Genomic DNA, 25,135 nt, shown 5'->3' on the forward strand with positions numbered 1-25,135 from the left:
GTTTACCACACACGGGAATTTCGGGAATTCGTTACATTATTTTTGATATAACCACAAAACCTTGAACAGCTGTCAACTGTCAATTAACCGTCAAGCGTTATCACACATGTTGCGTTGTTTTTGCGTTTTTATCCCCGAAATTCGGTGATTTAATCACACTGAGGGTGGAGTTGCGTGAATCCAAGTGTACAAAAGTGTAATTTGTATGAGTCCAACACGTGCCTGGTTAGTGCCGTCAAGGACGTTGGGTTTAGTTCTGGCCACTATTCAAGGTGAGCGATCCCATTTTTAGCGCACATTCAACAAGTGGCATTTCGGACCGCTTCCTAGTGAGCCTCCCCCCGATTATAAATAATTTTCAAATTTTTGTTAAATTTATCTGTTTGTTTTGATAGTTCAGTAAAATGGAATCGAATAATGTGCAGTACCAGTCGAAACTCCACCAGCTCTTCCAGAAGTTTCTCGAGCCCGATTTTGAGATCAAAACCGACACTTATCTCAATCGTCTTCTGACCCATCTCTCAAGCCAGGAAAAAACAGGTTTATTTGTTTATTTACCTTCTGCATTGTGGCATTTATCAGTGCATATGTTACAGTCGATGGGCCCCTCACCGACAACCAGATTTTCACCGATTGGTTAACCCAGGCTGTGACGATATGGGAATCACAGAAAATCACCCCTTCGGCCAAAATCGCCTCTTTCGCCCTGAATTTGGCGAGTCTCGTTTCGCGCAACGAGGGGCGGTTTTGCCACTTGAGGGGCGGCAATTTCTACCCGACTTTGCTCAACGTGGTCAAGGCAAGGCAACCGGAGACCGCCCCGGGGGTCAAGTTGGGGTACATCAAGCTCCTGGGGGCGTTCCTGGAGCACAAGTCGGGGATTGAGTGGCTGATCGGGGGCGACTTGTGGGCCGATGTCCTCAGGTTCAGTTTAACCAATCAGACGGTTTACATCACGCGGGAGGGGTACAGGTTTATTGCGAAACTTCTGGAGCAGACAATTGACGTGAATGAGGGGTTTTGCCATGGGGTGGTTAAGGAGATTATGGTGCCTTTGGGGGACAGCACGTACAAGGCGATCAAACCGTCGGGGGACATGATGGAGATCAGCGATGAGGCGATTTATCAGAATTTGAGCCCCACCTTGCAGCTTATTGGGGACACGCTGGAGTACTTCCTTGAAAGCGTTCTATTTGCACAGAACGATTGCCGAATCGTGCTGATTTTTTTGCGCGATTTTCACCTAGAGCAGCAGATTTGCAACCTAATGATGATCGCTCAGAACAAGTATCTGTTCTTCGACTTGGGGAAAATTATGTTTGTTATGCAATTTCTCGAACTCTACATTGGGGTGATTTCGAATAATTTGAAAGTGGGGAATGTGAAAACGTCCGTTCGCAAAATAATGAGTATTTTCCGAACGAACTTCTCGAAGGGGAATTACGAAAACGTGCTGAAACTTTGCTACTACGGCCAGTTGTACTGGAACTTGATGGGGTATAAAATCCCCTGTTTGAAGGTAAATAAAGACAATGAGCCGATTTCCTTCGCCAACCAACTCCTAGTTATCCAACTGCTTCCAATTTTCGCTGTCGCGATGAAATATTGCATTAGCGATAGCAGGAATATCGACTCGGACGAATTCCGGGACCAATACGTCCAGAAGCTCTTCATGATGATGTGCGAAAACACGGTCAGAATCGCCTACGGCTGGCGTGACTTCCTCACGTCGCAGACCAACCTCTTCGAAATCGCCACCAAAGGCCTCATCTACGTGATGAAATCTCGTAAATACTACCCGCGCGAACGCGCCGCCATAGCTTTCCAATCCTTCGTCTACCTGCTCAAAGACGTGATGTGTGTCGTCAAAGATGTGCCGGAGAAAATTGCGTTTTTTGCACAGCAGGTCGCCTTTTTCTCGCTTTTGTTTGACGCGTTTGTCGTTTTTATCGAGGAGTTTCAAATCACGTGGAGGGACAGTGTGGAGACGATTTGTGTGATGGCGATTTGTTTCGATTTTTTGACTATTCCGACGTGGCCAACGCAGCTCGTAGTGAAGGCTCTCAAGTTGGTTAATGTTAGTATAGTGAAGTATATGTCGCCGAATTTGGCGCTTTTGGTCGACCGGACGACCGACTCGACCATGGCGGTCTTGGGCCCCTTGCTGCATACCAAGCTGCATGACATGACCTGGGAGGTGAGGGACTCCGCCATGGAGGTGGTCTGCACCATGTCGCATCTCTCCAATACAAGTAAGTGTTAAAAGTTAGAAACTTTATTTCTGGTTTTTGATTTCGATTTGTTATTTTGCTACTCTGACGGATTTTTTCGTACTGTTTGTATTTTTTTATTTAGCCTAATCTCACCCTCAGGGACGGAAAGTACTGTAATGTGCACAGTATTTTACGGTTTTGCGCTTATTTTGAATGGCAATTTATTTATTTATTCCCAACAAAAATCTTTTTAGCTGATTTAATTAGTACTCTGATTGTACTACAGCAGCTCTTGTTTTTTTATATGTTAAGATTTGCTCTCTTTAGACACTACGTACAGTTTTTCGCGAATTATAAACGAATATAAAACAAATTATGGTAATGAAACCAATGAGTAGTACGTAATAAAAATTCTATTGCCAATGTAGCTAACCAGGAAATGTGTTAATTGATTAATACAAGGTTTAGACTAGTTTCGCATTAGTCTAATATACTCTATTTTTATTCCTGCTCTAGAGTTGCTAATTATTTGTGTAAATAAATATTAGAAAATCACAAAATTGACGAAAAAACAAGTTTCAATATCATTTACGACCGAGAAACGGTGAAGGATTTAATTATTTGTTGCAAATGTTATAATACAGTGGAACGATTGCAAATTAAATTGTAATGGCTCATAAGAGATTTCTAATAACACTGATTATTTGTAGCAGGTTGAAATTTTACAAAATATGGTGTCTCAAATGCAATTATTTCCTAAAAATCAACAAAAATGCGTAACAATTATTTTTTATTCTACGGCTGTCTTCACTGGAAATTAATCCACGTCTTGTGTAAAATATAATCGTTACACCAAATATTGTTCTACTTTTAATTCATGAGGGAAGTAATAGTTTGTTCATAAATAAAATCAGCAGAATAGTTCTTATTTAATTTGCGGGAAAAGTCACACTTGTCCGCTATTTGTTTTATTGAGTAAATAATTATTCTTGCTACTATTTGTTCAACGTTATTTTTTAGAAACCGTCAACTTGTTGCATTGAAATAAAACGTAGTTGCGTTGTTTTGTTTATTGTTGATTTTATTGCGACGATTAGCTAGATATTAGTTTTATTATTATATAATTTAAAATTACATTAAATGCTAATACATGAAACATTCAGTATAAATTTTTTCGCTATTTTTTTAAACATGCTTTTAAATGGTCCCAACTGAATTATCGACTAAATAAAAATTATCTTTCACTTACGACTATTATTAGGTAATTAAAAACAGCTCATTGATAGACAAGAATGCATTAAAACCAAAATTTATTACATAAATAAAGAAGGAAAGAATGGTCACTGACTTTTGAAATAAATTTGGCGGTAATCTGATGAATCTCAGGATGGAAATTGTTTAAAGCGTAGTACATATAGTATTTTATCTTTATTTGATGTATTATAACAAACATTGTTAAGATATATTATGTCAAGTTAAGTGGAACATTAATTTATGTTCTACTTAGGGTTTTGATTTATTAATTTATTGATAAATAGTCCGAACATAACCACCTTGTTAAGACTGTGTAAAAATTGTTTGTTCTTGAACATTGGTTTACATTTTCAATATACCAATAAAATAAAAAAATGAGGCTATTAACCTGGACCAACCCTAGACTGTGGCAGGCACTGTCATTATTTTTGTCGTATATTGTATCAAAATAATTATATAACATCGTCTTGCACGCCATTTTTCACTATCATTATTAAGACAAAAGCCTTGAAGTTGGTACACGTGCAGGAACCCTGCTCTATTATTATATCAAGATGAAGACAACAACAACATTTTGAGCTGTTTTGGCGGAGAAAATCGCCAACAATTCGTTGAAAAAAAAAGATCGACCATTAATATTCCGTTATCGCCTCTTGTGAACATTGATTGATGGCTTTGACTCTTATTGGCTCACATCACCTCCTGCTTAAAAATAAAACTTAAATCAGTGCGTCCCATTTTTTCCAAACGCACATTTTGGCAAAAATTTAAACCCGTTCTTGGCAAATTTCCGCGTCAAGCCTACGGTAATGTAATAATTAAAGTGAAATCACGTGGCCCCCGGTTAAATTCAAGTTGCAACAACGCTCACATACAAAACAACATCAGTAGTGATAGTGTCGTCCGTCATGGTGGTTTCTAGATCATGGCACTTTGACGCATTCAATCTGATAAGATGGAATTAAACGTGATTAAATACCAAGCGAAATTAAGACAATTACTTGAAAAATTACTCGAGACGAAATGTGAAAACGCAATCGACGTCTATTTGGATAAGCTATTGACGCAGCTTTGCCACCAAGACAGGACAGGTCAGTCGAAAACCGTGCCATTTCGCTCCTCTGATTGTTTATTGTAGCAGTCGAATCGAGTGCAATTACATTTCCGATTTTTACGGAATGGATTCTACGAGCTGTTGCTACGTGGAGCGCCGCAAGGGTCTCTCCACCGACCAATATTGCCGCATTCTCTCTGAGTTTGGTCGGTTTATTGGCGAGAAACGAGCAAAGATTCTGTGAATTGAACAATAACAATTTTTTTATCAAACTGGTGAATGTCTTGAAGGCGAGACAGCCAGGCGTAGCGCCATCTCTTAAACTCGCCTACATTAAACTAATATCGGCGTTTTTGGAACACAAATCGGGGGTTGAATGGATGGTTGCTTGTACTTTCTGGGAAGATATCTACCAGTTGAGTTTGACAAACTGTGAGCCTGTTGTGGAAAAAAGTACACAGTTTATGGCAAAATTGCTGGAAGCGACCGTCGAGTATGATGAACTCTTTTGCGATAATGTTATCAAAAGGGTGATGCTGCCGTTGGGCGAGAATGTCTACAAGTCGATTAAAGCAACGGAGGCTGCCGATCAAGTCGCCTCGGAGTATCTCCAGCCGACGCTCACTCTGATTGGGAGTATTTTGGAGCACTTTTTGGAGGAGCTGCTTTTTGATCGAGGGGACTTTTGCGTGTTGTTGATGTTTTTGAAGAATTTCCATCTAGAGGAACGAATTTCCGATTTTATGATTATCGCCCAGTCGAAGAATCTTGTTTTTCACTTGGGGAAAATAATGTACATTATGCAGTTTCTCGAATTGTACCTTAAAGCTTTGACTAACACTGCGACTCCAGAAAGTGTCAATGCGACGGTTCGGAGGATCAAAAATAACTACACTTTGAATATCTCAAAAGGGTGTTTCAAGGATGTGGTGTCATTTGCAACGTTTGGTCAGCTCTACTGGAATTTGATGGAGACTAAAGTTCCTATTGTTCAAATTAATAAAATTGACGGTGATGTTCCTTTTACTGATCGACTGGTTGTGATGCAAATCTTTGCCCAGTTTTGCCTCCTTTTGAAGTATTGTTGGAATAAGGATAAGCTGGAAGAGTTGGCATTGGATGAATTCCGGGATTGCTTTATCCACAAGTTGTTTAAAATGTTATCCTGTCATGAAATCATCCGTCTTGCCTACATGTGGAGAGACTGTCTAGTCATCCGAGACGATTTATTTGAAATCTCAACTTATTCCCTTCTTTGTATCCGAAACTCTCGCAAGTACTACTCGCGAAACCGAGCTGTAGTCGTAGTCCAAGCACTCATCTACAACCTCAAAGACATTGGCAACGGTATCAAAGAATCTCCCTCCAAACTCGACATTTTCCTCAACCAACTGACGTATTTTTCGCACGTTTTCGAAGTTCTTGCGATACTTATCGAGGAGTTCCAGATCACGTGGAAGGACAGTTTGGAATCGATTGACTTGTTGACGATTTGTTTCGATTTTTTGATGTTGCCTAATTGGCCCACGAACATAATTGTGCTGATTTTAAAGTTAGTGAACATTGCAACCGCGAAATACATGGCACCGAATTTAGCTCTCTTGGTCGATAGGACGTCCGATTCGACCATTGCGTTGATGGGACCTTTATTGTATGCTAAGTTGTTTGATGAGGTCAAGGAGGTCAAGATTGCCGCTCTGGAGGTGATCCGTACGATGGCACGCATGTCGGGCAGCAGTAAGTCATTATTTATTCACTAAATGAGTAAATTCCAAACGAGAAAGTGTGCTATTATTGCTTGTACGAAGTGTTTGTATTGGGTTAACACTTTTTTGTTGAAACATTTGAGCTTAAAACACGTTGCTATGGGAAACGTGTTTTAAAATAGTATTTATAATCTAGGATTCAGATATTAAACAGTAGGCTTAAAATGTTACCAACAAAAAAACGTAACAAATGTTTACTGAATTCGTTTTATACGTCACAATTTCTTTTATTTTTTTGGCGGTGCGCACCAAGGGACCAATACTATTCCACATTAAGACTTGTTCCCTTGTTTGGCCTTTATTGATAATAGTAAAATGTTTTCGGGTATTTTATCTAATCTTTACGTGATAACAAAGTCGAAACAAGTTAAACCGCATTAAAACGCGACGTACTGATGAAACATCATGCAGTCTAAAATATTCCAATATTATTCGAAAATACGACAAATTCTTGCCGAATTTCTGAAAGCCAAGTGTTCTACACAAGTCGAGGTACATTTGGAAAAGTGGTTGAAGCATTTTTGGCAACTGTCAGATTCAGGTTGGTGTTGAAAATCGTTTTCGTCCATTCTGAGGCAAAAATTTTAGAAAAATCGTCTACTATTTTAAATGTTCCCCTTTTTACGAATTGGTTGATCCAAGCTGTGACTACGTGGGAGGCTGCTCAAGTCACACCAGACCCTACTATTGCGTGGTTTACCCTAAACCTGGCTACTTTACTATCAAAAAACGAAGACAAGTTTAATTCGTTAAACAATCACAATTTTTTTATTAAATTGGTAAATATTGTCAAAGCCAGACAACCGGACGCGCCACCACGTGTCAAGTCAGCGTATATCAAGCTTTTATCGACGTTTCTTGAACACAAGCCTGGCATTGAATGGATCACGGCTTGTACTTTTTGGGAGGATATCTTCAAATTGAGTTTGTCGGATCAAAGTGAACAGATTGTCACCGAAAGTTGTGGCTTTATGGCAAAAATTTTGGCCAAGACGATTGACTATGACGAAAATTTTTGCAGTAGTGTTATTAACCGGATAATGGCGCCCTTGACCGAAACCATCTACAAATCGCTTAAATACCCAGCGACGACGACACAGTTTGTGACCCCGACTTTGAAATTGATGGGGAATATCCTGGGGGAGATTTTGGACGGTGGGGGACACGTGCGAATTGCGTCCCTTTTCCTGAAAAATTTTCACCTGGAAGATCGCATTTCCGATTTTGTTATCATGTCCAAGACTGAGGGTCTTGTGCTCCACTTGTCCAAAATCATGTTCATAATGCAATACTTTGAATTGTACTTCAGTGTGCATGAAAAGAAGCTGAGTTACGAGGGGATTATTGCAGCCATTGACAGCATAAAAAAGAATTATTTGATGACCATTTCGAAGGGTTCTTACGACGAAATGATCGAATTTCTTTGTTTTGGAAGCCTGTTTTGGAAAGTAATTGCAGTGAAGATTTGTCCGGACGAGACGGCTATTTTGATGGATCATTCCCTACACTCTCTTTGTATGATTTTGATGCCCGTTTCGCATCTGTTGCTTAGGAGTTACGTCCCTTTGCCTGAACTAATAGATCGCTACGAAAACGACGACTGTCGCAATCTGTTCTATTCGAAATTTTACAAAAAAATGGATACGGAATTCTTCCGCATTTATTATTTGTGGCGAGACTACCTCATGACCTCTCCAGAAATAAACCACTTAACCATCAAATCCCTCACTTTTGTCCGAAAAGCGCGTAATTTCGTAACAAGAGACGGCGTCCTCTTGATCTCCAATACACTAATGTACTACTTCATTGACATAACGAGGGCAATTAAGGAATCCCCGGAGAAGCTCTCAGTTGACCTCCACGCTGATTTTTTCCCCAAACTGCTCGAACTTCTGGTCGTCTTCATCGAAGAGTTTCGCATGTCGTGGAAGGATAATTTCGACGACGCCAGTTTGATGGCCTCAACCTTTGATTTTTTGATGTTGACCAGATGGCCCAACGCTGTAATAGTCCAGGCTTTGAAACTGCTCAATGTGGCTGTTAGAGAGTCAATGTCGCCGAATATGGCCTTGTTGGTGGACGAGACCGCGAACTCGACCTTAGACCTCTTGGGGCCTTTAGTTTCCGTTAAGTTGCTTGATGTGTATGATGTTAGGATGGCTGCACTGGAGGTGGCTCACACGATGGCGCAAATGGCGGGTCGCAGTAAGTACTCACATTTAAGTGTTGCGGAACATGCGCTTTGCGATTTTTTGATAAATCTTATCCGGAATGAGATAACGCGTGACATTGTTAGTGTGTTTTTGCGAGTTTGAAAATAGAATGGGTTCGAAACATCAATTAAAAATTGAACAGTTGTTGGAGAAGTTTCTTGAGTTGAAATGTGGCCGCAGGGCGGACGCGTCAGCGAAAAAACTTTTGAATTATTTTTGGCAGTTAGAGACGAGAGGTTTGTTGTTATTTATTCAGGTTGTTTTTCTGACTTTGGATTGTAGATAATTCGGTTTCGATAAAGTTTCCACTTTTCACAAAGTGGATTAAAAAAGCAATAAGTGTGTGGGAGAGCAAAAAAGTGACACCACCACCGAACATAGTTACGTTCACCCTGAATCTGGCCAATTTACTTGCCAAAAATGAGCAGAGATTTTGCGAATTGAACAGCAACAATTTTTTTATCAAGTTATTTAACGTTCTGAAAGTGAGAGAATCCGAAACTGGTCCTAAAATAGAATACATTAAATTATTATCGTCGTTTCTTGAATACAAATCGGGGGCCGAATTGATGATCGCTTCCACCTTTTGGGAAGAAGTTCTCAAAATGACAACTTCAGCCGATCCAGATCTCGTTAGAGAAAGCACCAACTTCTTGCAAATTTTTCTGGCAAAGACCATTGATCTCGACGAGAATTTTTGCAATGAGATTACAAAACGTCTAATGGCACCGTTGGGCGAAAACGTTTACAACGTTCTGAAAACAGCAGATGACGGAACTACTCCGAAAAGCCTGAAACCGACTTTGCAACTCATCGGGAATATCCTAGCCCACTTTTTGGAAGGAATTCTCTTTGGTCGGAATGACTTCAGAGTTTTGTTTCTCTTCCTCCAAAATTTCCATTTGGAGGAACGAATTGCCGACTTTATGATAATCGCCCAGTCCCAGTCCCTCGTCTTCGACATTGCGAAAATAATGTTCATAATGCAGTTCATCGAACTGTACCTTGACGTCCTCACGGGTAACGCAAACCCGGCGAAAATTAACGCCACAGTTGCAAAAATCAAAAAGAATTTTTTCGTGAATATGTCGAAAGGGCCGTTTGAGGATGTGATGGATTTCTGTGCTTTTGGCTACTTGTACTGGAGGGTGTTTGAATCGAAAATTTCGTTCAGTTTGGGCAAGAACTTGTTGTCTTTGGCGGACAATTCCAACGGTTTGCTTCTAATACCGCACGCTTATCTCCTCGTAAATCACTGCTTGACGTTGAAAGAAGCAGAAGAACGGGAGGAGAGTGATGATTATCGTAACACGAAAACTATCGATTTTTTCAAAAGAGCGGATAAGGATTTCCTCCGTGTAGGCGCTTTTTGGCGAAATTATCTTATATCAAGTCCCGAAATAACGCAGTATTGTCTCAAATCACTCGAGTGTTTGAAAGGATTGATGAAATTTTTGACCAAAGAAAGTGCACTCATGATTTTTGGAACGTTCTACTATGAACTGAAAGACATAATACAGCTGGTTCAGGAGTTTTCTGAAAGACTGGAATTTTTTGAGGAGGAGTATTTTACAAAAATTTTGGAGTTGCTTCGAGTCGTGATTGAGGACTTTACAATAACTTGGAGGGAGTTTTACAACGTTTGCAACATTATTGATGTTTGTTTTGATTTGCTCCTGTTGACGAGATGGTCAAGTAGTGTTGTTGTTGAAGTTTTGAAGTTGATTAATGTTGCTGTTAAAATGTGTATCACACCGAATATGGCACTGTTGCTTGATAAAACCCCAGATTCGGCTTTAGACTTGTTGGGACCGCTGATTGCTGTTAAATTGCAAGACGAAACGGAAGTGAAAGTCGCTGCTTTGGAGGTGGTCTTGACCATGACGCGCATGTCTGCTAACAGTAAGTTTACAATTTGTTGGTATAAGTCATTTTGCGTCTCTAATCTTATCAAAATTGAGATAACGGTGATAAATTCAGTGTTGTCTGTTGTACGGCTGTGGTCACAATGGTGCAACAAATTACAATATATCAATTAAAAATTAAGTGCTTGTTGAATAAATTTCTTGAAGCAAAGTGTCATAACGGATTAGGCGCATCTTTAGATAAACTCGTACAGTATTTTTATCGGCTTGAACAAAGAGGTGTGTTTTGTTTGTTATTACCAGTTTTTAACCTTGATTTATTTGTAGATACAAATTACACGTTACTCACTCTACCTCTTTTCACAACTTGGATTAAATCAGCTGTAAAAAAGTGGTGTGTCCAAAAGACGCCTCCACCTCCGGTTATTCTCACCTTTGTCTTGAACTTAACTAGTCTTTTGTCAAAAAAGGAGGAAAAATTTTGCCAATTCAGTTGTGACAATTTTTTTATCAAACTAATTCGTATTTTGAATCAACTAAATGCGGAGCCATCTGTCCAACTAGCTTACATTGAACTATTGACTTCGTTTCTTGAACATCGATCCGGTGTCGAGTTTCTGATTTCTAGTGCTCTCTGGGAGGATTTGTACCAATTGAGTTTGTCAAGTGAACCCGAAATTCGTAAAGAAAGTACCAAGTTTATTTCAAAATTTTTGGACAAATCTTTGGACACTGACGAGTTTTTTTGTAATAATGTCGTCAAGACAATTATGTCGCCTTTGGTGGAAAATGGACACCAGTGTCTCAAACTTTGTCTCAGCGAATCAGATTCGAGTTTTGAGCCTTCGTTGCGACTTATTGGCAACATTTTCGAGCACGTATTTGAACGAGCATTGCTGGAAGATAAAGATTTCCGAATAGCTTATCTCTTCTTGGAAGAACTTAGACGTGAGGAGCTTTATGACAATTTATTTCTAATATCAGAAATACACTACTTCAGTGTCAATTTCATGAAAATTAAGTTCGTCACGGAATTCCTAGACTTTCGTCGTGGTGTTGTTAGTGATGATACAGCCAGGAAGTTTTATTTAAAAATTCGTAAAGATTTTCTAACGTGTCTTACTGATGACAATTTTCATGAACCCATCGAATTGGGTAAATTCGGTGTTTTGTTCTGGAAATACATCGAACTAAACTTTTCAGTAGAAAAAAAACCGAATCTTTATTGCATGTCTGATCTTTTTGTGGGTGTTATGATGTTTTCGCACATGTTTCTCGTTCTGAAATATTTCGTCTCTTGGACGGAAATTGAAATGAAGCATGCCGATGACGAATGTCGCTTGTTGTGTTTTTCGGAACATATGAGGATGATTGAGCCCGATTTTTTTCGTGTTGGTTCCAAATGGCGGAGTAAATATTTAACCGACTTGAATTTGGTTGAGCATTCCATGAAATCCTTTGAACATCTCAAAGACATAGAGCAGCATTTTTCCAAAGACACTGCGTTACTCATTTTCAAGAAATTCATCTATCAGATCAAAGATATGGTGACTGCGGCTACGGAATGTCCCGAAAAGCTTGAGATCTTGTCCGGAACCGACTATTTTGTCGAGATTTTCAAACTTCTTGCAACTCTTCTTGACAAGTTTCGACTCACGTGGAAAGACAATGTCGAAGTCATCAATGTGATTACTCTTTCGTTTGATTTCTTGAGCTTGCACAGATGGCCCCCAAGTGAGGTTGTTCAAGTCTTGAATCTAATTAATGTAGCTGTTAGGAATTATTTGTCTCCAAATATGCTACTACTAGTCGATATCAGTTCAGATTCGACGTTAGAACTCTTAGGACCGTTGTTATCGGCCAAATTGCTTGGAACAAAGTGTGTCAAAATAGCCGCACTGGAAGTGATACACACTGTGGCACACATGTCTTGTAGCGGTAAGTCGTTTATTTTGCACTGATAAACCTTATCAAAAATGAGATAACTGCGAGAAAATCAGTATGTCGTCGGTGTGCGCGTTGGACGGGTCCTAATAATGGTGCGACAAATTACCATACTTCAGTTGAAATTTAAGTGTCTCTTGAATAAATTTCTTGAAGCTAAGTGTCATAATGGACTAGAGGAGGCTTTAGAAAAACTTTTGAAGTATTTCTATCGGTTAGAAACGAAGGGTTCGTCTTGTGTGTGTTTTGAGCAGTTTCTAATCCTGAATTGTTTGTAGATTGTACATTGTTAACTCTACCACTTTTTACAACTTGGATAAAGACAGCTGTAAAAACGTGGCGCGTCCAAAAAAAACCTCCACCGTCGGTTATTGTGACTTTTGTCTTGAACTTGACTAGTTTATTGTCAAAAAAGGAGGAAAAATTTTGCCAGTTCAGTTGTGACAATTTTTTTATCAAACTAATTCGTATTTTGAATCAAATAAATGCGGAGCCAGAAGTCCAACTAGCTTATATTAAATTATTGACTTCGTTCCTGGAACATAGACCCGGTGTCGAGTTCTTGATTTCCAGTGCTCTATGGGAGGATGTGTACCAGTTGAGTTTGTCAAATGAAACTCAGATTGTTAAAGAGAGTACCAAATTTATTTCAAAATTTTTGGACACTAATGAATCTTTTTGTAATAAAGTTGTCAAGACAATTATGTCGCCTTTGGGAGAAAATGTGTCCCATCGTCTGAAACTTTCTAACGAAGAATCAAAATCGGATTTTGAATCCACTTTACGACTAATTGGACATATTTTTGAGCTTGTGTTTGAACGCGCATTGCTTGAGGATAAAGATTTCCAAGTCGCTGATTTTTTCTTGGAAGAATTTAAACACCAGGAGCTTTATGACAATTTATTATTGATGTCGGAAATTGATGGCTTCAGTGTCAGTTTTTTGAAAATTAAGTTCGTTAAAGAATTTCTTGATTTTCGTCGCAACGTTCGTACAAAAAATAATGATAGGGATATAGTCAGTAGGTTTTACTCAAAAATTCAGAAAGACCTTCTGTCTTATATTACTGACGATAATTTTGATGACACCATAGAATTGGGCAAATTCAGTGTATTGTATTGGAAATATATCGAATTAAATTTTCCACGAGAAAAAAGTCCAAAGCAATATTGTATGTCAGTCCATTTTTTGGGCCCAGTAATATTTCCACACCTGTTTATTGTTTTGAAACATTTCGTGTCTTGGACTGAACTGGATACGAAATATGCAGATGATGATTGTCGATATTTGTATTTCTCCGAACATTTAAAAATGGTTCATTCTGATTTTTTCCGTTTCGGGTCCAAATGGCGAAATAAATTCATAGCCAGGACGGATATCGTTGATCTTTGCATGAAATCTTTTGATCACCTCAAAGACCTAGAGCAGCATTTTTCGAAAGACGGTGCATTGTTCATTTTTAACAAGTTAATCTATACAATCAAAGATATGTTTACTGCAGCTACAGAATGTCCGAAAAAACTTGAGATCTTGGACAATAATGATTATTTCACCGAAATGTTCAAACTTCTTGCTACTCTTGTTGGCAAGTTCCAACTCACTTGGAAAGATAATGTCGAAGTCATTAATATGATCACAATTTCTTATGATTTTTTGAAATTGCGTAGATGGCCCGCAAACGAGGTTGTCCAAGCCTTGAATTTAATTAATGTAGCTGTTAGGAATTATTTGTCTCCAAATATGTTACTACTAGTCGATGTGAGTTCAGATTCGACCCTAGAACTCCTAGGACCGTTGTTATCGGCCAAATTAGTTGGAACAAAATGTGTTAAAATAGCCGCACTGGAAGTGATTCACTCAATGGCACACATGTCTCGTGGCGGTAAGTTATTTTGCGTATGATAATCTTATCAAAAAGAGATAACGGCGAGAAAATCAGTGTATAGTATTCGATGTGCGCGCCGTCCGTTATGTTGTAAAAATGGTGCAACATATTGTCAGTTATCATTTGAAAATTAAGTGTTTGTTGAATAAATTTCTTGAAGCAAAGTGTCACAGCGGCCTAGACGAGTCTTTAGACAAACTCGTGAAATATTTTTACCGGCTAGGAACGAGGGGTTTGTCTCGATTGTTTGTTTTGATCAATTCTAACCTTGGATTATTTTAGACATAAATCGTACAATTTTAACTCTTCCAATTTTTACCACATGGTTAAAGAGGGCCGCTGACACGTGGAGTGCCAAACCTCCACCTGCGGCTATTGCCAGCTTTGCCTTGCATTTGGCCAGTTTGTTGTCAAAAAATGAGGAAAAGTTTCGCGAACTTAATAGCGCTAATTTTTATAACAAATTGTTTGGCATTGTAAATCAACCAAAGGCGGTGCCATTTGTTCAATTAGCTTACGTCGAATTGTGTGTTTCATTTCTCGAACACAGGCCTGGCATTGACTATTTGATCTCTTCCGGCCTTTGGGAGCATATTTATCGTCTAAGTCTATCAAATGAATCTCAAGTGTCTAAAGAGAGCACCAAATTTTTGACAAAAATTTTGGACGCAACTTTGGATTCTAACGAAACATTTTGTAAAAATATTGTCAAGGAAATAATTTCACCTTGCGAACTTTCCACTACAAGTAAAGTTGGTCTGGAATCGTCGTTACGCCTCATTGGTGAGATTTTAGAACAGGTGCTTGAACGTGCCCTAGTGGAGGATAAAGATTTCCGAATTGCTCATCTTTTCTTGGATGAGTTTCGTCAAAAGAAGCTTTTTTCCGAATCTCATGGCTTTAATAATGTCAATTTGGTGAAAATAATGTTTGTGGTAGAATTGCTAGACTTTCGTCAAGACTTTCTCAACGATTCTAGTTATGACAAGGTCAAGGAGTTCCGTTCAAAAATCCAGAAAGACTTCCTATCACGCCTTTCCGATGACAATTATTACGCCGTTATGGAATTACTCAACTTTGGTGTTTTATTCTGGAAGTACTTCGAGTTGAATTTTCCAACGGATAAAGCGTCCACTAATTCTTACTGCATTTCTGACCATTTCGTCGGCGCGTTAACACTCCCACACATGTTCCTCGTCATGAAACATTTCATGTCCTGGTCCGAGCAGGAAATTAAAACTGCCGACGACGAATGCCGGCAGTTATGTTTGACAGAACATGTGAAAATGCTTCAACCCGATTTTATTCGTACGTTTTTCATTTGGCGCAATAATCTCTTAGCAAGTTCAGATTTGGTCGAGATTTGTATGAAATCCTTCGAACGTGTCAAAAATCTAGAATTACTGTTTTCCAAAGACAGCGCTTTGCTCATTTTCAAGAAAATGATCTATCACATCAAAGACATGGTTACTGCAGTTGCAGAGTCTCCGCAAAAGCTTCAAATTCTGGCAAATTACGAATTTTTCGCCGAAGCTTTCAGACTTGTTGCCACGCTTCTTGACCGGTTTCGCATCACCTGGAAGGATAATTTCGAAGTTGTGAATGTGATCACTATTTCTTTTGATTTTTTGGTGTTGTGCAAATGGCCCGCAAATGAGGTTGTGCAAGTCTTGAACTTGATAAATGTTGCTATTAGGAATTACATGTCCCCGAATATGTTACTACTGGTCGATATAAGCTCAGACTCGACGTTAGAACTCTTAGGACCATTGTTGGCCAAATTACTTGAGGCAAAGGATGTCAAAATAGCCGCTCTGGAAGTGATTCACACCATGGCACACATGTCCGGCTGTAGTAAGTTACCAAATGTGTTGTTTAGGATCGAGTTCTTATCACTATCAGTAATGTATTCGCTTTCGTCGGCTTCGCATTAAAATGTTTTCGAAAGTTGTGCAATATGAGATAAAAATTAAAAAAGTGTTGAGTGGGGTTTTTGAGGGAAAGTGCGCGTCGGTACAAACACTAACACATTATTTTCGGCAACTGGACGAAAGAAGTTTGTGCTTTGGTCACTCTTTGACTGTATGATTGAATTATATTGTTTATAGAAACAGATTCTGGCTTTATAACGCTTCCACTGTTTTCTGAATGGATCACACAAGCCGTCCTAACGTGGAACACCAACTCTGTTACTCCACCTACAGACGTTTCTTTGTTCACACTAAACTTGGCAATTTTATTGGCAAAGAAAGAATTTTTGTTTGGCGATTTGAACTCTGTTTTTATCGAGTTGATTACGATTTTCAAACAACCCGATGTGGAGCCGTCTGTTAAATTAGCCTACGTCAAGCTATTATCTTCGTTTCTTGAACACAAGCCGGGCTTAGAATTCATAATTAAAAACGATTTTTGCGAAGAAATTCTTCGTATGTGTTTATCAGATGAATCGACCAAAGTTCGTGAGGAAAGTACCAAACTGGTGTCAATAGTTTTGGAAAAAACGCTAGATCGTGATGATTTTTTTTGTGAAATTGTCAAGCGGGTTCTATCGCCCCTCAAAGTAAATATTTACGATTGCCTCAAAGACTCCAATGGTGAAGTTCTCGAACCTTCACTGAAACTTCTCGCTGGGATTTTAGAACATATTCTTGTCCGTGTTGTAAACGATGGGAATAATATTCGAATAGCTTTGCGTTTTCTGGAATGTCTGCGCCTCGAGGAACTGATCGATGATTTAACGTTGCTATCGCAAGCATTTTATCGCAGCATTTCTTTAGTAAAAGTTACTTTCATGATTCAGTTTTTGGAATTGTATCTCCGAGTTCGTAACAAGAGTGTCACTTGCGACGTTATCAAATCGTCTGTTTATACAATGATCGAAAATTTTGCGGCTTGTTGTAGCAAAGGAAATTTTGGCGATATTATGGAATTGGCATCGTTTGGATACCCGTACTGGTCTCTAGTTGAGTCAAAAATCGGGATCAGTAACAACCAAAATTATTACAGTTTCCCGGACCATGTCTTGTGTTTATTGCTAGTGCCTTGCGCGTCCCTTCTTTTGAAAAATTTTATGTCGTTCGAACAGTGGGAAACAACTAACGTTGCTGACGATTTCCGCGATGTTACATTTTACAATTTTTTCAAAAGTCTAGACCCCAACCTTCTCCGTATTGGATACACCTGGCGAAACAGCCTAGTTTTCGACCCAAACTTGACCAAAATTTGTATCGAGTCTGTCATACGTACAAAAAAATTAAAATCGCTTTTTACGAAAACCAGTGCTATAATCGTGTTTCAATTACACGTTTATATTTTTCAAGATATCGTCTCGACCATTAAAGCGAATCCTGAAAAACTTGAATCCTTGCGTCATGAAACGTATTTCGTTGAAGTTTTAGCTCTTGTTGCTGATTTAACTGAACAGTTTCACATAACGTGGCGGGATGATAGCGAAGTGTTGAGTTTGGTTTCTCTAGCCTTTGATTTTTTGAATTTGCACAGATGGCCCACAGGCGAGGTTGTCCAAGCTCTTAGACTAATTAACATAGCTATCAAAAACTACATGTCGTCAAAAATGTTGTTACTGGTCGATTTAGGCTCAGATTCGGCTGTAAGTCACTTAGGGCCTCTGCTATCTGAATTACTTAGTGGGAAGGATGTCAAGGGTGCCGCACTTGAAGTGACTCACACAATGGCGAACATGTCTGCTAGTAAGTAGATTTTCGTATCTGGCGCCACATTTTAGTGCGCGTTGTTGAAATCATTTATCTGCGATTAGAGAGTTAGCGGTCTAAATTTAGTAATGTGTTTGCCTCCGGTTGCGCATGATGGCTTCGAAAGTCGCGCTGAAACTGAAAACTTTGTTGGACAAAATTCAGGAGAAGTGCGATCGTCCGTTAAACGGCTCGAAACTTTTGGACTATTTTTGGCGATTAGAGCAAAGTTTGTGAGCAAATTGCGGTCACTTGAGTTAACCTTGATCTGTTGTAGAACTCGAATCAACGCCAGTAACACTTTCTGCTCAATGGCTCAAGCAGGCCGTAATTACGTGGAATAGCAGGAATGTGGTACCGGAGACGAGCGTTGCGTTGTTCACTTTGAATTTGGCGAGTTTGCTGTCGCGAAAAGAGAAAGTGTTTTGCGATTTGAACAACAATAATTTCTACATCAAACTTATTAATGTTCTAAAAGCGAGACACCGGAATGTGGCGCCATCTGTTAAACTAGCTTACATCGGGTTACTGTCCTCGTTTTTGGAACACAAATCGGGGGTCGAATTTATGGTAGTTTGCAATTTTTGGGAAGATGTTCTTAAAACCAGTTTGGCAAATTTATCGGGCGAACTGTGCGACAAAAGCATTGAGTTCGTGGCAGTTTTTTTGGAAAAAACCATCGATCACGATGAGATTTTTTGTAATGGTGTTCTCAAGCGAATTGTTTCCGGGTTGGGCCTTAATATTTACAAATGTCACAAGAATCTAAACGAAGCTTCGGCACGTTTTCTCCAACCTTCATTAAAGCTCATTACCGGTATTTTGGACTTTGTTTTTGCGCGTGTTTTGACGGAACAGAAAGATTTCCGAATTGCTTTCCTCTTCTTGGATAATCTCCGTCTGGAGGAACTGATCGCTGATTTAATTTCATTATCACAGTCGTCTCCAAATATCTATTTAATCAAAATTATTTTCGTGGTCCAGTTTCTCGAATTGTACCTTCGGGTTCTTGGCAAGAGTGTCACTTGCGATGTTGTTAAATCGTCCATTTCCACAATGAAGCAGAATTTTTCGAAATGTGTTCACAAAGGGAGTTACAAAGACATAATGGAACTGTCCACTTTTGGGTATCTTTACTGGACAATAGTCGAGTCAAAAATAGGCATGGATAATAATCAGAATCATTACGGGTTCTCTGACCACGTCTTATGTTTCCTACTAATGCCGTACAGTTCCCTTCTTTTGAAACACTTCTTATCGTTCGAGGAATGGGAGTCAAAAAATTTCGCTGACGATTGCCGGGGATTGGCAGTTTACGAATTTTTCAAAAGTCTGGACCCTGATTTTATTCGCATTGGCTACACTTGGCGCAACAATCTCCTGATCGACCCAGACTTGGTCAAATTTTGTGGGGAGTCCCTAACTCATCTAAAAAAAATTAAACCGATGTTTTCCAAAACGAGTGCGACTCTCGTATTCAAGTTGCACATTTACACGTTCCTGGATATAGTCTCGACCGTTAAAGAAAAACCCGAAAAACTTGGACTTTTGCGTGACAATAATTATTTTGCCGAAATTTTGGACCTTCTTGCCGATTTGATCGAAACTTTTCGTATAACCTGGCAAGATGATATTGAGGCAGTTAATGTGATTGCCCTTGCGTTTGATTTCGTGATGTTGCACAGATGGCCCACAGACGAGGTTGTCCAAGCTCTTAGATTAATTAACGTGGCTATCAAAAACTACATGTCCCCAAATATGTTATTGTTGGTCGATATAAGCACAGACTCGGCGGTTGATTTGCTGGGTCCGCTTCTATCATCCAAGTTACTTGGAGTAAAAAGCGTCAAAATTGCCGCTCTTGATGTGATCCACACCATGGCACTTATGGCTGGTTGTAGTAAGTAGATTTTTTGTCTGAGATTGCGCATTATTGGACTCTTATCAGCGTGATAAGTCAGTAGTGTGTTTTCGATCGGTCGCGATGGTTTCTAAAGTCGTGCAATTTGAGTTGAAACTGAAAACTTTGTTGGGAAAAATTCAGGACAGGTGTGATCGTCATTTGGACGCGTCAAAGCTAGTCGACCATTTCTGGCAATTGGAACAAAAACGTTTGTGTTTCGTCAATAATTTGCGAGCGCTCCACTAATTGATTTTTCTAGATTTGGAATCAACAATAATAACACTTCCGCTTTTTACCGAATGGTTAAAACAAGCCGTTGTTACGTGGAGTCGCAAAAAAGTGACTCCGGAGACCGGTGTTGCGTTATTCACTTTGAATTTGGCCAGTTTGCTGTCGCGGAAAGAAAAAGTGTTTTGTGATTTGAACAATAACAATTTCTACATCAAGCTGATTAATATTTTGAAAGTGAGACACCTCGATGTGGCGCCGTCTGTTAAACTGGCTTACATTAAGCTACTGTCTTCGTTTCTGGAACACAAGTCGGGGATCGAATGGATGATTGTTTGCACCTTCTGGGAGGATATTTTCAAATTAAGTTTGTCAGACAAATCGGAAATTTGCGATCAAAGCATTGAATTTGTGTCAATTATCCTCGAAAAAGCCATTGGTCGTGACGAAATTTTCTGTAATAATGTTGTGAAACGGATTATTTCGCCCCTGGGGGTGAATGTCTACAAGTGTCTTAAAAACCCCACTGAGGCGGCAATACGTGCCCTTGAACCGTCACTGAAACTGATCGCTGGTGTTCTAGAATTTGGCTTTGTTCGTGTTTTGACCAGGGAGAAAGACTTCCGAATTGCCTTTCTCTTCTTGGACAATCTTCGTCTGGAAGAACTAATCGATGATTTGGTTTTGCTGTCCCAAGCTTATTGTCGTAGCATTTATTTGGTGAAAATCATGTTTGTGGTCCAGTTTCTAGAACTGCATCTTAAGGTACTCACAAGTAGCGTTAGTTTTGAATTCGCCAAGTCTTCAATTTCCACAATACGGTATAACTTTACCCAGTATTTTTGCAAAACGAGGTGTTATCGAGACGTTATCGAATTGTGTAGCTTCGGTTATTCTTACTGGTCACTGGTCAATACTAAAATCGGCTTCGACAACGCAAAGAAAAATCAATTTTCGTTTTCCGATCACGATTTGTGCTTGTTGCTACTTCCACACGCTTCCCTTCTACTTAAAAACTTCTTGACCATCGCCGAGTGGGAAAACAGGAACTTTTCCGACGATTGTCGCGACCTAAACTTGTATTATTTCGTGCGAAGTATGGATCCTAGTTTTCTCCGAATTGGTTACACGTGGCGAAGCGCTTTGGCTACAAGTCCAGATTTGGTTCAAACTTGTACTCTGACTCTCGTACGTTTACGAAAAATTTTGCACATGTTCTCAAAAGTGAGCGCAATGGTTGTTTTTAAAATGTTCATATACGTGCTGAAAGACCTGGTTTCGACAGTCGAGGAAATGCCCCAGAAACTTGAAACTCTCCGTTGTGAGACATATTTTACGGAAATGTTTGCCTTCCTTTCTGACTTGATCGAAAAATTTGAAATCACCTGGAAGGACAACTTCGAGGCTGTCAGTGTGATTGCCGTTGCTTTTGATTTTCTGATGTTGTACAGTTGGCCCACTAACGAGGTTGTCCAAGCACTTAAATTAATTAACGTGGCAGTTCGGAACTACATGTCGCCGAACTTGTCTCTCCTAGTTGACATAACTTCCGACACGACTTTAGAAATGTTAGGTCCGTTATTGGTGACTAAATTAAGCGGTGCCTACGAAGTCAAAAGGGCTTCCTTGGATGTGGTTTTGACCATGTCCCAAATGTCCCTAAACAGTAAGTTTATTTGTTATTGAGTTTTGCGTCTAAGGCTCCGATAAGCTTATCCTTGCGATAACGATTAGTCTATAATCAATTCTTAGTAACGTATTTTCGTCCGACTACTTCAAATGTGATAACATGCCTCCTAACATCGAACAATACCAGTTTAAAATAAAACAGTTATTGGAGAAATTGCTCGAAGTCAAGTGCCAGAACCGTCAAGTCTTGGACAAATTTTTGAATTTCTTGTCAGAACAAGAAAAGCGAGGTTTGTGCCCAAATTCACGTCTAGCTTCACTCTAACCCAATTTCTCGTAGAAGAATCGGCTGCGATAACACTTCCGATAATCACAGAATGGATAAAACGTGCTGTTACCACGTGGAGTGCCACCCGGGTGACACCTCCACCGAACATCGCAGTTTTCACAATAAACCTCGCCGTTTTGTTATCGCAAAACGAGGACCGTTTTTGCGCCTTAAATAACAATTTTTTCATCAAACTGGTCAACGTTGTGAAAGTCAGACTGCCTGACTGCGCCCCTTATATCAAAATATCATACATCAAGCTCTTGTCCACGTTCCTCGAACACCGATCGGGGATCGAATGGATGATCGTGTGCACGTTCTGGGAAGATGTTCACCAAATGTGCCGCGATTCGCCCGAAATTATCAAACATTGCACCGCCTTCCTATCGAAACTACTGGAACAAGCCTTTGACTATGACGAAACCTTTTGCAACAATATTATCAAACGCTTGATGCTCCCACTTGGTGGGAAAGCCAACGAACCGGGAGACCTTAAACCCGCCCTTAAACTGATTGGGGATGTGCTGGAGCACCTTTTTGAGGGGATTCTCGTTGATAATCGGGAGTGTCGCGTGGTTTTGGTCTTCCTGAAGCACTTCCACCAAGACGAGCGCGTTTCCGAGTTCGTCAAAGCGACCCAACCGACCTGTTTTCTGTTCGAGTTCGTGCGGATCAGCTTCACGATACAGTTCCTCGAACTGTACGTCAATGCCGTCTGTAACGGTATCAGTGCGGCCACTATCACTGATTCGGTCGAAAACATCAAGAAAAACTTCCTGGCCTGTACGTTCAAGGGGAGTTTTGAGGACGTGGTCCAGCTTTGCAAATTCGGCTATTTGTACTGGAACGTCCTAATTAAAAAAATCCCAAACAACACGGAAGAGTTCCTGTTTTGGGACCAACTGTTTTGCCCGTTTGTCACCCCCCACTATTGCCTCATTATCAAGTATTGCGTCCAGCCGGGGACGCTTGACGAAGAGTACGAAGCGGACGCCTTCCGGGACGCGTACATGACCAAGTGTATGAAAATGATCGGTTTGGATTCGATTCGGAGTTGTTACTTCTGGCGCGACCATTTGCTGGAGTTGCCGAATTTGTTCCAGGTTTCGGTTCGTTGTCTCGATTATATCAAGGATGTGAGGAAGTATCTCAGTCGGAAGGATGCGGTTTTGACGTTCCAGTGCATTTTTTACAACTTGAAGGACTTTCTCTGGGCTATTGAGAAGTCGCCCGATAAGTTGGAGCTGTTCTTGAATCATCCCGACTATTTCTCGGGGAATTTGGAGTTGTTGGCACTTTTGACCGAAGAGCGCGAAATCACGTGGAGAGACAGTTACGAGGCTATTGACGTTTTGTCCGTCTGTTTTGAGCTCCTGATGTTGGCAAATTGGCCGACTCGAGTTGTTTTGCAAAACCTTAAATTGATGAATATTGCGATTACATGTACATGTCGCCGAATATGGCGCTTTTGGTCGACAGTACGAAGGACTCGACGGTTAATCTCTTGGGCCCCTTGCTCTATTCTAAGTTACTTGACATTTTGGACGTGAAATTGGCCGCCTTGGAGGTGGTTTGTACGCTGGGACGTATGTCCCGAAGCAGTAAGTCGCAGTAATCTTATCGGTGTTTTTGCGAACAATTAGTTTAAGATGCTTGTTATGTTTCCATGATTGCGCAGTTAATTGATTGCGTGTTTTTTTGGCAGAATTTCCGTCCTTACAAAAAGTATTAATGGATTCAGAGTTGCCCACTTTGGTGGTGAAGATGTCAACGTGTGATAGCGAGAGCTTCGTCCGAGCGACCGCGATCAAGTGCCTCCAGGAGATGATTCAAGTGGAGGAGATCTGGAACAACGCCTTGAAATCGGAGGATTTGCCGGTAAGTGGTCCAGTCCGGTCCAGGAGCTGGTAGTCATTGGTCAAATTCTAGCAAAAAATGCGGGACGTTCTCTTGAACGAAACCGAGGGGATTGTCCGTGTGGAGGCGGCCACGTTCATGTGTGTCGCTTACGAGAACCAGCAGTTCCCCAAGGACACTCTGGACCGGGTCTACGAGACCATGATCTACGCCTCCACGACGGACCTCCACTGGGAGGTCAAGGTCCGCGCGTTGGACTTCTGGGACAAGGTGATCAAAAACCACCTCCAGAACCAGGGAATGATCGACGGGAGTTTCCCCAACGTGACGTTCTCGAAGGAACACCGCAAGATCGTGACCCTGACCGACTCCGAGATCAGGAAGCGCCTGCTGAAGGTCCTGAGCCAGCTGAGCTCGATCGGGTGCTTGGGGGTGCTCATGTCGGCCATTAAGGATGACTGTGATATGGAGGTGTCAAAGACTGCAGCTAAGATAACGCAACGTTTGGTGGAGTTGTTCAAGAAGTACAATGTACGGAGTGACGGGAGCACGCCGACGTCGCCCCTGCCGACGGAGAACGGCATGTCCACGGCGTCGGTCTCGTCGGGGATTTCCGTGGACGAGTCGATGGACTCGCCGTCGAACCACCACGAGCTGAACGAGGACATCATCGACCAGATCGTCAACTCCAAGGACGTGTGTCTGTTGAGGAACGTCTACGCGCCGAGCGAGTACAGCTCGGTCAGCAATTACGACATCCAGGTGCGGAGGGTGGTCACGCCGAACGAGTTTCTTCAGTTCACGCAGCAGGATCTTAACACGATCATTAGCGAGAAGAAGAACTGGTTGAACGGAATCGAAGATCTCGGCTCGCTTTTGGATGACATGCTGAAGACTTACGAGGACGATGTCAACAATATGGATTGTTACTAGGTTTAAGAACGCACTCCGGTGGAGATTGATTAAACATTCCGCGCGCGATTTCAAAGGACGCCAAACGTGAAAGCTGATTGTCATGGAGTGCCATTTATCAAGTTTTTATCAGATAGTCATATGTAACTTGAAATGTAATTAAGCTTTTCTTTTTTATTCTAATTATCTATTATATAGATAAATGTTGAAGTGTGTAAGTAATTTGTTAGATGTTTTTATTGAATACCTGTTACTTTTATAATAAAATGAAAGTTTAATCGACTTGCGTTGCTTTATTTCGACCTAGAATCCACTTGACACTTTGCTAATGAGGCGTTGAGAAGTTTTACAATAAATCAATGAGAAAAAA

At 40.4% G+C, this 25,135-nt stretch overlaps 1 protein-coding gene across 13 annotated transcripts; it reads left to right on the top strand.

Annotated features, from left to right (window-relative positions):
• Window positions 1-132: 132 nt before the first annotated feature.
• Window positions 133-25,047, top strand: LOC100141760 (uncharacterized protein). Of its 13 annotated transcripts, none has more exons than XM_008198888.3 (5): window positions 133-272; window positions 396-540; window positions 597-2,252; window positions 23,702-23,874; window positions 23,926-25,047. In XM_008198888.3, exons 2-5 carry the CDS (start codon window positions 405-407, stop codon window positions 24,784-24,786), a joined length of 2,826 nt encoding a protein of 941 aa, XP_008197110.1. In that variant the 5' UTR covers window positions 133-272; window positions 396-404; the 3' UTR covers window positions 24,787-25,047. The 13 variants fall into 13 exon arrangements, with proteins under 13 accessions (XP_008197110.1, XP_008197112.1, XP_008197111.1 ...); XM_015982570.1 differs by lacking the exons at window positions 133-272; window positions 396-540; window positions 597-2,252 and adding exons at window positions 16,056-16,251; window positions 16,304-17,905; window positions 18,186-19,808; XM_008198890.3 differs by lacking the exons at window positions 133-272; window positions 396-540; window positions 597-2,252 and adding exons at window positions 4,230-4,558; window positions 4,609-6,258.
• Window positions 25,048-25,135: the final 88 nt, after the last annotated feature.

Source organism: Tribolium castaneum, chromosome 6 (assembly GCF_031307605.1).
Source record: "Tribolium castaneum strain GA2 chromosome 6, icTriCast1.1, whole genome shotgun sequence".
Lineage (NCBI taxonomy): Eukaryota > Metazoa > Arthropoda > Insecta > Coleoptera > Tenebrionidae > Tribolium > Tribolium castaneum.